The sequence below is a fragment of the Hippopotamus amphibius genome, chromosome 4, assembly GCF_030028045.1.
Source record: "Hippopotamus amphibius kiboko isolate mHipAmp2 chromosome 4, mHipAmp2.hap2, whole genome shotgun sequence".
Taxonomy (NCBI): Eukaryota; Metazoa; Chordata; class Mammalia; order Artiodactyla; family Hippopotamidae; genus Hippopotamus; species Hippopotamus amphibius.
Window position 1 is genome coordinate 107,334,855 of NC_080189.1, and position 15,493 is coordinate 107,350,347.

At 39.6% G+C, this 15,493-nt stretch overlaps 1 protein-coding gene across 4 annotated transcripts in view; it reads right to left on the reverse strand.

The window, feature by feature from the left end:
- DIP2C (disco interacting protein 2 homolog C) overlaps positions 1-15,493 on the reverse strand; it is a 368,761-nt gene that overhangs the window by 157,383 nt on the left and 195,885 nt on the right. For all 4 annotated transcript variants that reach the window (XM_057730681.1, XM_057730680.1, XM_057730679.1 and 1 more), the window contains one exon: positions 5,098-5,223. In XM_057730681.1, coding sequence (XP_057586664.1) covers positions 5,098-5,223 — 126 coding nt within the window. The remainder of the gene's footprint in view (positions 1-5,097; positions 5,224-15,493) is intronic.

Below are 15,493 nucleotides of genomic sequence, written 5' to 3' on the forward strand. Positions count from 1 at the left end.
ACACAAATAGCTAAGAAGCACATGAAAAGAGGCTCAGCATCATTAGCCATCAGGGAAATGAAAATGAAAACCACAGTGAAATGCTATTTCACATCTACTACAATGGCTATTTTAAAAATATGGACAATACCAAGCGTTGGTGAGGATGCTGAGAAACTGGAATCTTTATGTGTTGCTGCTGGGAATATAAAATGGTATAGCCATCACGGAAACAACTTGACAGTTTCTTAAAAGTTAAACACAGACTTACCACAAGACTCATGAATTCCACTCCTAGAAACCCACCTAAGGTAAACGAAGTTATATACACACACACACATGTGCACATAAACGTCGACAGCAGTATCATGCATAACAGCCAAAAAGTGGAAACAAACTAAATATCCATCAACTAGTGACTGGATAAACAAAACGTGGTGTATCCATCCAGGAGACAGCAATTCTGCAATAAGAATGGATGAACTACTGATGCTACGAAATGGATGCTAAAAGCATTCTAAAGAAGATACAGAAGGATATGTTTTACTAGTTCATTTACAAAATGTCTAGAATATTCAGAGAGGTATGTAAATCAGATCAAGTGCTCCCTAGGGCTGGGTGTCACAATGGGAATTAACTGCAGATGGGCACATGGAAACTTTTTGGGAGGATGGAAATGCTTTAAAACTGGATTGTGCCAATGGTTGCATAATCTATATATTTACTAAAAGTTATTAAATTATACACTTACAGTGCACTAATTTTATGGAATATAAATTATACCCCAAGAAAGGTATTAAAAAGGAGGTGTTTTCCATAATAGTTGGATGTAATATTCTGTAAGTATCAACTGCATCAAGTTGGTTGATAGTGTTGTTTTGACAACTTCATGATCGTTTAGGAAGAATATTTTTTAAATCTCCAAATATTATTTTTAGTTTTTCTATTTTTCCCTTCATTATGCCAGTCTCTGCTTTATAAATTACACTGCTCTGTTTTCAGGTATATAAATACTCATCATTATAACTCCCTGTTGAATCACTCATTTTCCAATACGCAACGTTCCTCTTCACATCTGGTACTACTTTGTCCTGCTCTCTACTTTGTCTGATATTAATACAGACTTGTTCACCTTCCTATGCTGTATGTTTGCATTGTATATTCTTTCATCATTTTAACTATCCTTGTTTTATATTTAAATGTGTCTCTTGTAGACAACATACAGATGTATCTTCCTTTTTTATCCAGTCTGACAATCTCTTTTAAGTGGGCGTTTGGTCCATCTACATTTATTGTAATCATTGATATGAGTGGGTTTACATCTAACATTTTGCTGTTTGTTTTCCATTCATTCCTCCTGTTCTAGTGTCTGTTGACTTTTCCTGCTTTTGCTTCTATTAACCAAATATTTTTAAGAGTTTCATTTTATGTCCTTTATTAAATTCTTATCTATACCTCTTCTCATTTTTTAGTGGTTGCTTTAGGGCTAAGAATAAGAATCTTCGATGGGTCCATACAGGGGTCAATACTGTAACTGTTTGCTCTTCAAATCTGACACTACAAACTTCCTCTCCCACCTCACATCACACCTGACACTATTCATTTCCTTCTTTCCATTTTCTGCTTCTTACTTCAAAATCATAACCATAAAACAGTATAATTCCATTCACCTGGCTTTGCCTTTTGTGCAATTGTTGTTTTAAAGAAAATTACAAGGGAAAAACATAGTATTTTATATTTACCCAGCTATTTACTGTTTCCAGTGTTGTTCTTTCCTTTTCATAAATGTAAATTTTTATCTGGTTTCCCATCAGCCATGTTTGCAGCTCTGCTGGCACCATATTCTCTCAGCTTTCATGTGTCTCATTAGACCTTTTTTTCACCCTCATTTATGAAGGATATTTTCACTGAATATGAATTGACAGTTTTTGTTTTTCTTCTTTTAGTACTTTAAAAATGTCTTTCCATTGTCTTCTGGCCTTTACTGTATCTTCACATAAGTATTCATAATTCACGTGATTGTTCTCCTGTATGCAACGTATCTGTTTTCCTTTGATTACGTTCAAGATTTCCTCTTAACCTTTGGATTTCAGCACTTGGACTATTATTAACTTAGGGATGATTCTTTTTATACTTAACCTGTGTGGGGTTCACTGAACTTTTGGAATCTGTGAGGTGGTGCTTTACAACAATCTGAGAAGTTTTGTGACCCTTATTTCTTTAAATACGTTTTCTTCCCTTTTCTCATTGTTTTCCTTCTTGGATTCCATTTATAAGTATGTTAACATTCTGGCACAGATGCCTAAGATTCTGTTAATATTTCTTTTATCTTTTTTCTCCCTGTTTCTCAGTTTGGTTAATTTCTCTTGATCTCACTCCAAGTTTACAGATTGCTTTATCCTATTTCTCCAATCTGATGCTAAGCTGACCTCCTAAAATTTCATTTCTGTATATTTTTTATCTCCAGTTTCTATTAATTTTTGAAATATTTTTTCCTTTCTCTGCTCAAGTATTAAAATAATATTTTCATTTGATTCTCTGAATGAGGTCCACAGCCTAAAAGCAGTCATCTCATTTGTTTTGTGCAGTTTTATAGCTGTTTATGCTGTACGGGTTAAGTCTGGTAACCGTTATTTCACTATGGCTGGAAGCAAAAGCACTAACAAATTCTTCTTATATTTTTGCATGTGAAAACTAAAGTAAAGTTTCATCTATAGAAGACTGGCGTTGCAATAATCCTAATCATATCTTCTCCAGAAACTATGATAGCAGTCAGCAACCAATCACTTCATGCAGAGAATATAAACTTCAGGAATATTCTCTGAAGAGAAATGGACACAAAATTATTCCTAACAAATGCTACCAGCAACCAAGGAAAACAGCATGAAAGTGAAGCTGAGCCAAGACTGTGCGCAAGCAGGTACAGTTACAAACATGCAGACGGCTGATAAGCACAGAGCAGGCTGTGAATAAAAAGTTTTCCAATGATGGTGCTGGTATTTAGGATTGTACAAAACAATCCCATGTGATATTGTCACTAGGACTTCTGAATGACAGTTTACAAAATGTATTGCATGCTGTACATGAAAATGCTAACCAAAATTAAATGCAAATGTTGCACCAAAAATGACATTCATTTCCAATAATGTTCTTTTACATTTTGCAAAGACATTTGTGCAAGGTTTGTTCTCCTGAAAGTTTTGTCTTTCATCATGCGTGACGCAATAACACTCGTGAGGACAGATTCAACATGTGAAAAAGCACATACACAAATAGTCACATTGCACCTTGTATTCTGGACTCAACATTTCCCATAAAAAGTGGCTCAGAAAATTGTCCATCTCCCTGACTACTATCTAGTTCCAAAGATTTGGTTAAAATATATTTTAAGTGGGTTTGTTATCTTTATAAGTCCATTCTGTTTGCTATACAAACACATACGAAATAAAAATTTTCACATTATAAATTCTGGCAAATTATAACCATAAACTAAGCAAATAGGATTAAGAATATTAATTACAATGATTTAAAAATAGTCCAAATTACATGCTGTGGCTCAGCACAAAGAAAGGAAGGAAACTGTAATATAGATAGCCAGTAGGAAGTTGTTGTATAACAAAGGGTGTTCAACTCGAGGATGGAAGATGCCTTAGAGGACTGGGAGGGGAAGGATGGGGGGGACTCGAGGGATGGTGGGGGGGGAGTCGAGGGAGGGAGGGAATACGGGGATGTGCGTATAAAAACAGATGACTGAACTTGGTGTACCCCCCCAAAAAAAGTAATAAATGAAAAAAAAATTTAAAAAATTAAAAAAAATTAAAAAAATAAAATAAAATTAAAAAAAAGGAAAGTAAGGAAACTGGCAAAAAGACATCCTTTCCTAATAGAATATTACATCCTTTAGATAAAGAACATTTTATTATCTGTTAAGATAAAACAATATAGGTAAGTTTTATATTATTTAAGTTTTGTCTTAACAAAGCTCAGGATTTTCACTTTTAAAGCATGTAAAGTTGAAGACTTAAGAGTTGTTTGAAGTAGTACTGATACACTTGGCCACATCTCTGAATTGAAGTGTGTGCTTCTATTACCCTCACTGCTTGCAAACACTCATGACTAGACTTCAGAAGACTCCAAAAAGTGCTATATATGTTCAACTATTCTTAGTGCACCTTAAGTTTCTTTTGTGAACAAAGGGGTGTGCCAGGTAACTTAGATCTGCAGAAAATAAAGAGCAGCAACGATGACATGGATGATGCTGGAACCAGAAACACACTCACAAAGCCAAGTAAATCAGGCTCAATCTTTCATGTTTTTAAATAGATACCTGGACATTTAACTTCATGCTTTACTTCAATTTGGAAGATCATGAGATACAGATTATAATTATTTGGGAAGAGTTAAATAGAGATCTTAGGTAGTTACATAAAATTCAAGATCAAACAAAAGCAGAAATATAAATGGGGTATTACCTTAAAAAACCATTTAGATCAGGGGTTGGCAGGCCTGTGGGCCAAACCCTCTGCCTGTTATTGTGGCTAAGGTTTCACTGACACACAGCCACGCCTTTCACTGATTTGTTGCCCACGGCTGCTTTAGCACCTCAACGGCAGAGCAAGCAGCTGTGATACCCCGAAATACTAGCTACACGTCACAGGAAAAGCTGATGACACCAGATTTAAGTAACTGTCTAAATTTTTCAATGCATTCAATTTCTTAACAGAACATTACAACCAACTGATATTTTAAAGACTTGAGAATATGCATACACAAGTCTAGGCAGAAGAGAGATCCAACTTCAGTTAGAAGGACAGACGTACGAACTCTTCTTGTTATGTGAAGAACTAAATAAAATTTTATAGGACTTAAAAAAAAATCTGTATCATATTTATGAGTCTAAATGAAAGTTTAAAACACATATTTATAGAGACATATATATAACCATGACAATTTTCCTTCCAAGTTTAATTTAGAGCATATTTACCATCTCTGGACTTCTGGTTCTCAAAACTGAATTATAGCACCATGACTTTGAAAGTTAAACACTGCAGTTGCTGGCACTGACTTAATTCTAAGCCATGCTCGTCCCTTCATGAAGCGGACTGGCCTGCTGCTCACCTGGGGGTGTGTAGGCGTCCATCGAGGTCTGCACAACCAAGGACCTGCGTTTGGAAGGCATAGGCACTGCCATCTTCCTTTCTTTGTGTTTAGCGAGCGCAGCCTGGACAGCTTCTGTGTGGACGTCTGAAACAAAGCGAGAGCTCAATCACTCCATTGTTCAGGGACAGCCCGAAGGCCCCAAGCTTTTCTGCTTTCTTTCTGGTCCTGTGAAAGAGTTTATCTTCCTACAGAAACTGTCACAAATGGATGAGTGGGGAAGGAAGGAAAGTAAGTGTAAACCTGCTAGTATGAAAGCTCCAGGAAAAAGGCATTCAAATTCATTCGCAGCATTTAACTATTCATTTTATTACCCTAGATTTGTGTAAATAATCAGATACTGGATGTAAATCGCTGTGATTTTTCTTTTTTAGAGTGAATGGACCTTGGTCTTCAAATACTTCTTCACAGGTCACATTTTCAAGCTTCTCAGTTCATTTCAATGTTCTGTTAAGGGAAGTATGTACACCTTACAGGTTATACAGTAATGATTTTAGCTAACACTTCCAAACATCAGTTATAGGGCAGTCACTATGTTGGGTATTTTGTGTATATTAACCCACTACATTAACCCCACAAACGATTTTTTAATGCCTATATTGTAAGGTGGTGTCCTCAGGGCTGGGCATGGAGAATCAGGTGGACAAGGTACTGTGTCTCATGCAGCTCACTTTCTAAAGCGTTAAAGACAGACAACAGACAATCAAATGGGGGTAAGAATGAAAATAAGATAAAAAGATTGAGTGTCTACTTAGCTGTGAAGCCAGGGAAGAGCTCCCTTACTGTGAAATCTGAAGCAGGATGAGACTCTCCAAGACAGAGGGAAAATCCAGCTCAAAGGCCCTGCGCTGTGAATGAGTACGGTGCCGGCAGCATGCACACAGCACCGGCGGAGGGGCCCACCAAGCCGAGGGCTCTACGGGAGTGGTACAGAGCACGGCTTCCACTCTAACTTCGAGAGGGGAGCGTGGGGGTGGGCGGTTAGCATGGAAGACATGGTCTGATTCCGTTTGGGAGGGACCATTCTGGCTGCTGTGAAGAACACTGCAGGGGAACGAGAGTAGGAGCCAGGAAACCAACTGGAAGGCAGCAGTCAAGATACGACTACACCTATAATTTTCTACACGTTCTGTGGAGAAGGCACTCTTATTACTCGCATTTCACAAATGAGAAAGCAAAGGTATGAAGCTCTCCCAGTCTCATGTAACTGGTGAGTGGCATTGACAGGGTTTGAACCCAGGTTTGAGTACCTTCAGGGCCCACACCCTTCACCACCAACCACACTACTCTCTAGCTGCTCCTAGGAAAACTCCAGCCCGTTAACATTTTAGAGTTGGGGTAAATACAGGCCAGCCCTTGGGCCAGATGCAGCCTGCAGTCTCTTTGTAATAATGTTTCATTGGAACAGAGATGCGTGCATTTACATGTGTATCGCCTATGGCTGCTTCCACACTGTAAAAGCAGGGCTGAGTAGTTGTGACAGAGACCATAATGGCTAAAAATATTTTCTACCTGGCCCTTTACAGAAAATATTTGTGAACACTTGTTTCAGAGCATATCACATACCAAACACGATGAATTTATTTATTTTTTCATTGTGTTCAGATGGTGTGTGCACTGCTCTTTTCTCCTCAACTAGACTCAAAGTACTTTAAGACAAAGACCTAGTTTCCAGTCACTCTTTTTCTTAAACTCCTAGATTAAAAACTGATGACTGAGTGACTTGTATTCATGTTACTAAATAAAACTAAAGGGCTCATAAATGAGGTGAGAGTACAGTGATTCTCCACACATCAAACACTTTGCTTTACATATTTCTTTTAAACTTTTTGGATGTCATTTCAAATTTACAGAAAATTTGCAAGAAAAGTACAGAGAATTCCTATATAACTTTTACCCAAACTCACCATTTACATTTGACCCCATTGCTTTCTTCATGTAAGTATGAGTTTTTTCCTAATCATTTGAAAATGAATTGCAGATACCACGTTCTTCTATACCTATTTCAAAGTATTTCCTAAAAACAAAGATATTCTCTTACGTAATGTAAATTCTCAAAATCAGGAAATTTAACAATGATAATACTACTATTACCTAATTTAAAGTCCATGTTCAAATGGTGCCAACTGTCCCAGTAACTTCCTTTGCAGTTATTTTGTCTTTCCAGTCTATGATGCAATCCAGGATCACAGATGCATGCATTTATCAGATTTTCTTTGCCCTGCTAGATCTGGACCAGTTTCCCAGCTTATGCATCTCATGAAACTAGCCATTTTAAAGAATACAGGCCAGTTATTTTGTAGATTGTCTTCAACTTGGGTTTTGTGATGCTTCCTCACGATTAGATTCAGACCACGCATCTTAGCAGGGGTTCCACAGAAGTCCGTCCTCTACTCATAGTGTTAACTTTGGTCCTTGGTTAAGTGGATGCCCACCTAGTTCTTCCAAAGTAAAGATGCTACTCTTCCCACTATGTAATATTCTGTTTAAATTTTAAAGAAACTGCCAAAGGGAATATAATATTTAATATCCATATCACCAATATATGAGATTCAAGTCCTGCCACCTCCTTGCCAGCACTTGGTACTGTCAGTCTTTTCTACAGCAGCTGTTCGCATGGCTATGAAGTGGAAATACTTAACCTGTAGGTTAATCTGCATTTACCTCATGGCTTACGTTGAGCACCTTTCCTGGACTTCTGGGACATCTGCATATTATCTGCTGTAAAGTATTTGAGCTGCCTTTTTATTACTGATTTATACTAGTTCTTTATATATTGCAGGTAACAGCTTTTTTTTTTTTAAGAAATATGTTTTGAAAATATTCATCCCAAGTCTATGGCTCAACTCTTATCCCCGTAACAGTATACTTGATGAGGAGAAATTTTTCATTTTCATGAGATTCACTTTATTATTTTTCCTTCTCTAGCTAGTGCTTTCTGAAACCTGTCTATAAAATCTTTGCGTATCCACCCAAGGTTCAAAAAACACACTCCTTTGTTTTCTTTGGGAAGCTTTACACTTTTTATCTTTTACTTTTAGGTCTAGGAATCATCTCAATTTAATTTTTCTAAGTAGTGGAAGTAGAGGTTGTGTTCACATTTTCCCACAAGATCATCCAACTTTTCAAGTATTATTTGTTGTGAAGATTTTCCCTCCCTTACATTCCTACCAACAGTACACAAGGGTTCCAATTTCTCTACATACTCACCAACATTTGTTTTCTGTTTAAGAAAATTTTGTATAATAGCCATCCTATTGGGTGTGAGTGGTATCTCACTGTGGTTTTGATTTGCATTTTCCTGATAATTAGTAATGTTGAGCATCTTTATCTTCCTTGGAGAAATGTCTATTCAAGTTCTTTGCCCGTTATCAAACTGGGTTAGTTACTATTACTGAGTTGCAGGAGTTATTTATATATTCTGGACATGAACCCATGATCAGATGTATACCAGAGAATATGTTCTGCAGTTTCATAGGTTGCCTTTTCCCTCTATTGTTTCTTTGCTGCACAGAAGTTTTAAGTATGATGCAGTCCCACTTGTCTAATTTTGCTTTTGTTACCTGTGCTTTTGGTGTCACATTCAAGAAATCACTGCCAAATCCAACATCATAAAGCCTCCCAAAACCAACATCACAAAGCTTTTCTTCTAAGAGTTCTATACAGTCAGGTCTTATATTTAGATCTATAATCCATTTTGAATTAATTTTTGTATATGGTGTAAGATAAGGGTCCAACCTCTTTCTTTTGCAACAAAGTCCAATTTTCCCAACACTATTTGTTGAAGAGACTATCCTTTCCCCGTATGTAGTCTTGGCAGCCTTGTCCAAGATCATTTGACCATATACACAGGAGTGCACGTCTGGGCTATTCTATTCCATTAGTCTACAGGCCTGTCTTTATGATGTACCACAATGTTTTGATTACTGTGCTTTTGTAATTTATATCAAAATCACAGTGTGAGGCCTCCATTTTGTTGTTCTTTCTCAAGATTGGTTTGCTTATTTGAGATCCTTTGAGAGTCTATATGAATTTTAGAATTTTCTTATTTCTGCCAAAAAAAATGCCACTGGGATTCTGATAAGGAAGGTTATTGTAGTTTTATAATAAATCTTGAAATTCGGCAGTGCAAGTCCTCCAACTTCATTCTTTTCAACTTTGTTTTGGCTATCCAGATTTGATCTCATTTTCATGGAAATTTTAGAAACACTGGCAATTTCTACAAAAACTCTGCTGGGATTTTGATTAGATGCATGTTAAATCTATAAATCAATGTAGAGAGACTACCTTAATACTGAGTCTTCCAATCCATGAACAGGGTGGATCTCTCCAATTTTTCCTCCTTTAATTTCTACCAACAATGTTCTGTGACGTTCATTGAAGAAGTCTTCCTAAATGCTGGATGTTGTTGATGTTATTGTAAAAAGCACTGCTTTTTATTTGGCTTTCAATTTTTGTTGTTAGTATATACAAATACAATTATCTCCCTTGCACCCTTGTAAAATTCACATTATTTCTATTCATTTTGTAAATTTCTTAAAATGTTCAAAATTAATTATCACGTCTGTAAGTATAGTTTGACCCCTTCCTTTCCAGTTCAGTGACCTACACCAAAATATTGATTAGTCATTTAAGGGTGACAAAATTACAATGTATTGTTTTTTGTTCATTCTTTTAGATATATGCAAGGGTTTTGCCTTAAGCATAAGTTACTTTTGTAATCAGATTAAAGTTATATTTTTAACATAAAATAATCATTTTAGAAAATATGGATAGATAATACATTTTAAAGAAGTGCGGATTTTTTTCCACATTTAAAAAAAATTGCTAGCACCAAACACAAGTCTGCTAATTTTTTTTCACAAAATTGAAAGAAAATAGTAAAACAAGAATATTTTCAATCACAGAGACACTCACATGCCCAAACCAGGGGCTACGCCTGGCCTATGCCTCAGAATGTAAAGAGTTTACCCACAGTTGGCCACGAGTCAGAAATAAATGCTTGCTGCTGTAAGTCACTAAGATGTTGGATAGCTTACTGTATAGCAAAACTGAACAATACATAAACTGATAAAGTAACTAATTCTTTTCAAAAGCCAACTCTGTGTCCTACTTTAACTGCAAGACAATGGCACAAGAAACATTTAAAACATCTATAAATACCACCCTGAAGAGTCCATAACACAACATGATGAATAATGATGCCAGGTGGAATACCCACCTTCCCAAATGGCAGTGCTGGTGTGCTCAATGAAGACCCCAGAGAGCATGCTCACTCAGTCAAAACAAGGCCAAGATGTGGAAAGAGACAAGCAGCCTGAAACTGAAGATCTGCATCTGGGGTGCTCGGTGTAATTAGGGGAAAAAAGCATTCGCTGCAATGTTGAATGAAATGTTAGGATCAAAACTACCTCCACATGATAAGCTTTTCAGTGCTTAACAGTCCCCACTCCCAACCCAAACACCCAAACCAAAAAAGAACACTAACACCTTAAGACGGTGACCAGATGGAGAGATCTTTTTGAAAAGATGTTTCAAAATACGATGATTAGTTGGGGGAGAAAACCAACCCAAGTCACCATGCAACTCTCCTGGTTCTTACCAGGTGGCTTCTCCCTTCCATCCTCAACAAGGCCGGGAGTTCTCCTAGCTCCCCCGTCACCAGTTGTATGTGTTTAACAGCTTCAGGAAGAGAGGAGAGGGTAAGACTGGACCACATGGCAAAGGGAACATGATGAAATCCCCCTTCTGTGAGAACCAACACGTGTCATCGGGTGCCACAAGGAGGCCCTTTGGCAGTTCCAAGTGCCCTGGATACAAGGAAGGGGCATCTGGACCAAAAGTTAAGAAGACTGGAAAAGGGTTATTAGCTGAGAATACATTCACAGCTCTTAGCCTAAAACCCAGATCAATCCTGCAAGACCTCACGAAACTAAAAACTTTCAGGCAAATATGGATAAGCAGGTTGCTACACAGCAAATCTCCCTTGAAAGTCCAGCATCATTTCACGGGACACACCCAGGAATGCCATCAGCAGCCGTGAGGCAGGAACCATGACGGCATTTGATTAAGTGTCACAAAACCTTAATTATAAGTGTCCTGGATGCAGTTCTTATACAGTCAAGTGAATTAGGAACTAGACGAAAGCTGAGGAAGGGAAATAATGAGAAGTGGAGTCTCCTACTTGTTTGAGGTGCTGGGCAGGGTGAAGGAGGAGTCAAGATCCTGGCCACATAAGACGCCAGCAAGAGCTGCTGATCTCTACGAGCCCTGGTTCCAGGGAAGGTCTGCAAGCACAAATGGACCGAAAAAGATTAAACTACACACCAGGAGGAAACAATCTAGCTCAAGAGCTGCACATTTAGTTTTATAGGGAAGAGAGGTGTTATTTTCTAGTATTTCTAATGTCAGTGGAGACAAGTACCAAAAAGTGGTCAGAGACACCCCAGGCTTCTCACGAAGGGGCTGGGAAGTGGCAGACTGCAAGTCCATGAACACAGAACATGATTTTAATTTGGGATTCCATGGTGGTGTTGATACGCTACCAAAGCACAGAGGAAAGAAGCCAGTGTAATCAAGAAGCACTGAATGAGGCAGGGCAAACATGGCAAGGGTATGGGAAAAAGGCAGAGACTGAAAAGCTTCCAAAGCACAATGAAAGTCCCCGTGCTGCCTGGAAACCAAACAAGGCCTCCAGGGCAGGGGTGTCTCACAGAGACATCCCTACAGAGCTGTACAGGGGATGCTGGGTGAACTGCTGGCTGGCACATGGTGTCTGGGCCACAGAAGCCGGCCGTGCGACATGCAAGGACCAAGAACCACTCCTGCTGAAAGGCCTCCCCCTCCACTGCTAACAGCTGCACATCAAGCCCCCTGACAAAGACCATGCAAGGATCCAGATCCATCCTTTCCTGAGAAGGCAATGAAGGCGGATTCAGGTCTGAGAGGCATAAACGGATTATGCCACATTTGGAAACAGGAAGCAAAAGTAAGTAAAATCCTCTCATCTGCCCTCCTTCCTCTGAGGCAGCAATTTACAGCTTATTCAGCCTCGGTCTTTCATTCAAACATCCTCAAAGCATCCATCTATTCAGAGATACGTAAGGTCAGCTTCACGTAGCATTGAATAAACACATCACTCTGGCCAGTAAAGAATTTTGGGGGTACTTACATTTACAGTGCTAGACAAATTGACATGCTAAGATATACTTTTTCAGCAGTTTCAAAAAAATAGTGAAAATGGTAATAAACCATTTACTATGTCATACAGTGCTGGAGAAACAGAAAATATTATCTCCTCTTAGAAGAGTTTACTAAAAGCCTAATACCACAGCATAAGCATCATGTAGCCATTCCTTGCATATCTTTACTTTCTGCAAACACCTCTTCCTAAATTAATCACGATGGATAATAAGTTTATAAATCCACTTGGTCTCCTCCTTTGGATTGAAAGATAAACCTGACCCTACTTTTTGACTTCTAACAATTTTTCCACTTACTGTTTCTGCAAAGAAACCTGCAAAGTTTATCTCTCCATTTAATTTCACAAGCTGAAACTCTGTCTTACTGGTAGGAAGCTACAAGGGATTCAGCAATATCCAGTGTTCCCGCAGTTCTAGAGAAATGCAAGAATACTGAAGTGGGAGTCCAGGCTTTGGAATCAGAATGCTGGTTCTGTCACTATCTGTAAAATACTGAATAAAATGTTAAATCCCTCTAAGCCTCACTTTGATCATCTGTAAAATGGAGACAAAAATTATAGAATTACTGTGAGAATTATGCAAGATAAAATATACAAAGCAAGCCACTAGGTATCTGTCACCTAGCAGCACTCTTTAATGACAGCTGCTTTTATTGATATTTTGAAGCAATGGGGTTGGTACAGTGGGTCTGAGCAACTGAAAAGGCCCCAAGGAATCAGCGCTGATAGCCTGACTTCTTGGGGCGACATCACCACAACCATGGTGTTCCTACCAGGCATACATCACAGACCACGGGGTAGACCTACAAACTACACTCATCACAGAAGGAAGGAAGACAGACACTAAATGTTGACGCCTCCGAGCATGGGCTCTGGTCACCGCAGCCTCAGGTCTGTAGCTCAGAGGTCAACCCCAGAGGACACGCACCCAGTCACAAGTTCTCTCTCTTCACAAGACTTCCATATTTTTGACTCCTGTGTCAAAAGTCTCAACAAGGTCCTTGAACAGATATAAGTTCTTAATATACTGAACAGAAGCTCTATTTTCCTTTTGGTTTCTTTAAATAGACTGCACTTTCATTCCCTCTAGAAGGAATTACTATCCTGCAACACAGTAAGCAGTGGGATATTTGGAGAATAAAAGTATAAATAACCAGACACCCTCCCCCTTAAGAGGAAGGGTGTATCTCTGTGTATCTATGGGTTTGAATCTTAAGAAAAACTGATGCTTGCCTGCCTCCCTTCTCTCTCCTGAAGTCAAAAGCCACCATCCACTTTCTAGAGCTCGTGCTGCTCTCTCGTGCTGCTCTCAAAGTCCACGTTATATCTATACAATTAACAGTACATACGTGGACGGAGAAGGGATGCCGGTCCAACCTCCAAGGAAGGCAACAGTGAATCAACAGAAGAGAATATTTTCTCCAAGGAAGTTTGTTTCCAACAGTGTTAACAGCTGAGGCCGTGATTCTAGAGACAGATTGCCTGGGTTCAAATTCCAGTCCCTCTGCAAGACTTCAGGCACATTACTTAACCTATCTGCTGCCTCAATTTCCTTGTGTGCGAAAAAAGGAAACGAAGAGAGTTCCTGTCTTCTGGGGTGGTTACAAGGACTATGTGAGAGTACCTTACACGACTCAGGGTAGAGCCTGGCTCATGGTACTAAGAACACTCTGTACTGTAGTTGGGTTGTAACACAAGGTGTCCAATATCAACAGGAGTCCAAGCCCGAGAGAGAAGACAGAGAAGAAGCAAGTGTGGGAGAAACTGAGCTTCCTGGATTCTGCCTGCTGCCACGTCCCCACCCTGCCACCAACCAGGGCCTGTCCAGGCTCAGCTCCACCAGAGTTCCTTCTATGGTTGTACAGTTTCTGTTCTTTGGGTAAAATGTGCACAAAGAAGTACAGGTGTGGGGAGTGTGTAATGATGGTGAGCAGAGCGGAGGCAAGAAAGAAAAGGAACGGTAGGCAGGAACATGTGTTTCCAGCGAGTGCTGTCTTTGGCCAGAGGTGGAGCCAGGGCCACCATTCAGTTTCCACCTACTTGCTGCCTCAGTTCCATTCCCTCTGTTTCTCAGTCCTCAGGAAAAACATAAAGGTACATGAACGTACCGAGGGGCATGGACTGACCTCTGTGCTCATGCATTCAATTATTCATTGAGCACCTACTGTGTACCTAGTCCCTGCTCTCACAGAAGGCTGTTTGGGGATGGAGACCAGGAAACCAACCAGACAGGAGGATGGGATGAATATGACGTGTGAGGACTGTGGGACCTGACAGTGCTGAAGATGGGCGTCTGGCCCAGGGTGAGCTTGAGGCCAGGCCGTCAGGAGAGGCCTGGGCAGGAAGTGACATGCAGAGAGGACCTAGGAGAACAGTGGGTGCTCCAAGCCTGTCCAACCAACAAAGACGTGTGACAAAGATTCATCTGCACAGCAACTGACCTCGTTTGTTCCTTAAACCCTTTCGTTGGTTCCTGGCCCTCCTGAGTCATGTCAGATGCGCAGGCTCTCTCAGGACACGTGCACACAGGTCCCGCGTGCTTCCTCAAGCAGTGCTCTTCCTCTCTTTATAGCGCGGGCTACACAGACACTCCACCACTCGCAGGGTCACTGCTTGGTCTTTGGCCTTCGGAATTGTTTCCAATGAAGAATGTCACTATTCAACAACTGGGTGAATGTGGACCGGTGCCTGTGCTGTGCCAGGCTCTGCTCTGGGCATAAATTATCCTCACGTTTTGTTTTCATCATAAACTCAGCCCGTTTTTAACCAACACTTTTAACTAATGCTTTTGTCCTTAAGGGACAATATGGGGGATAAAATTTTACAGCAGCTCTAAACTTAGTACACAGGAAGCACACCAAAAGTTAATTAGAAAAACAAAGGCAATGACTCTTCCCCATGAAAGGAGCTAGTGAGACACTCTTGAAATACATGATAAGGAAATTATGTGAGTCACACAAAAAGCATTTAGAGCAGTGTCTGGTTCAAAGGAAGTGCTGGATAAATGCTGACTGCTTCTAGGATCATGGCTGTTGAGGTTTCGCTGTGGCTCTTGGAGGCCACAATTAAGCACCAGTGTGCTAGCTGTTGCTACTGTTATGTGTTTTCTAGAATTTCATATAAATGAACTACAATATCAGTCTTTTATGCCAGGCT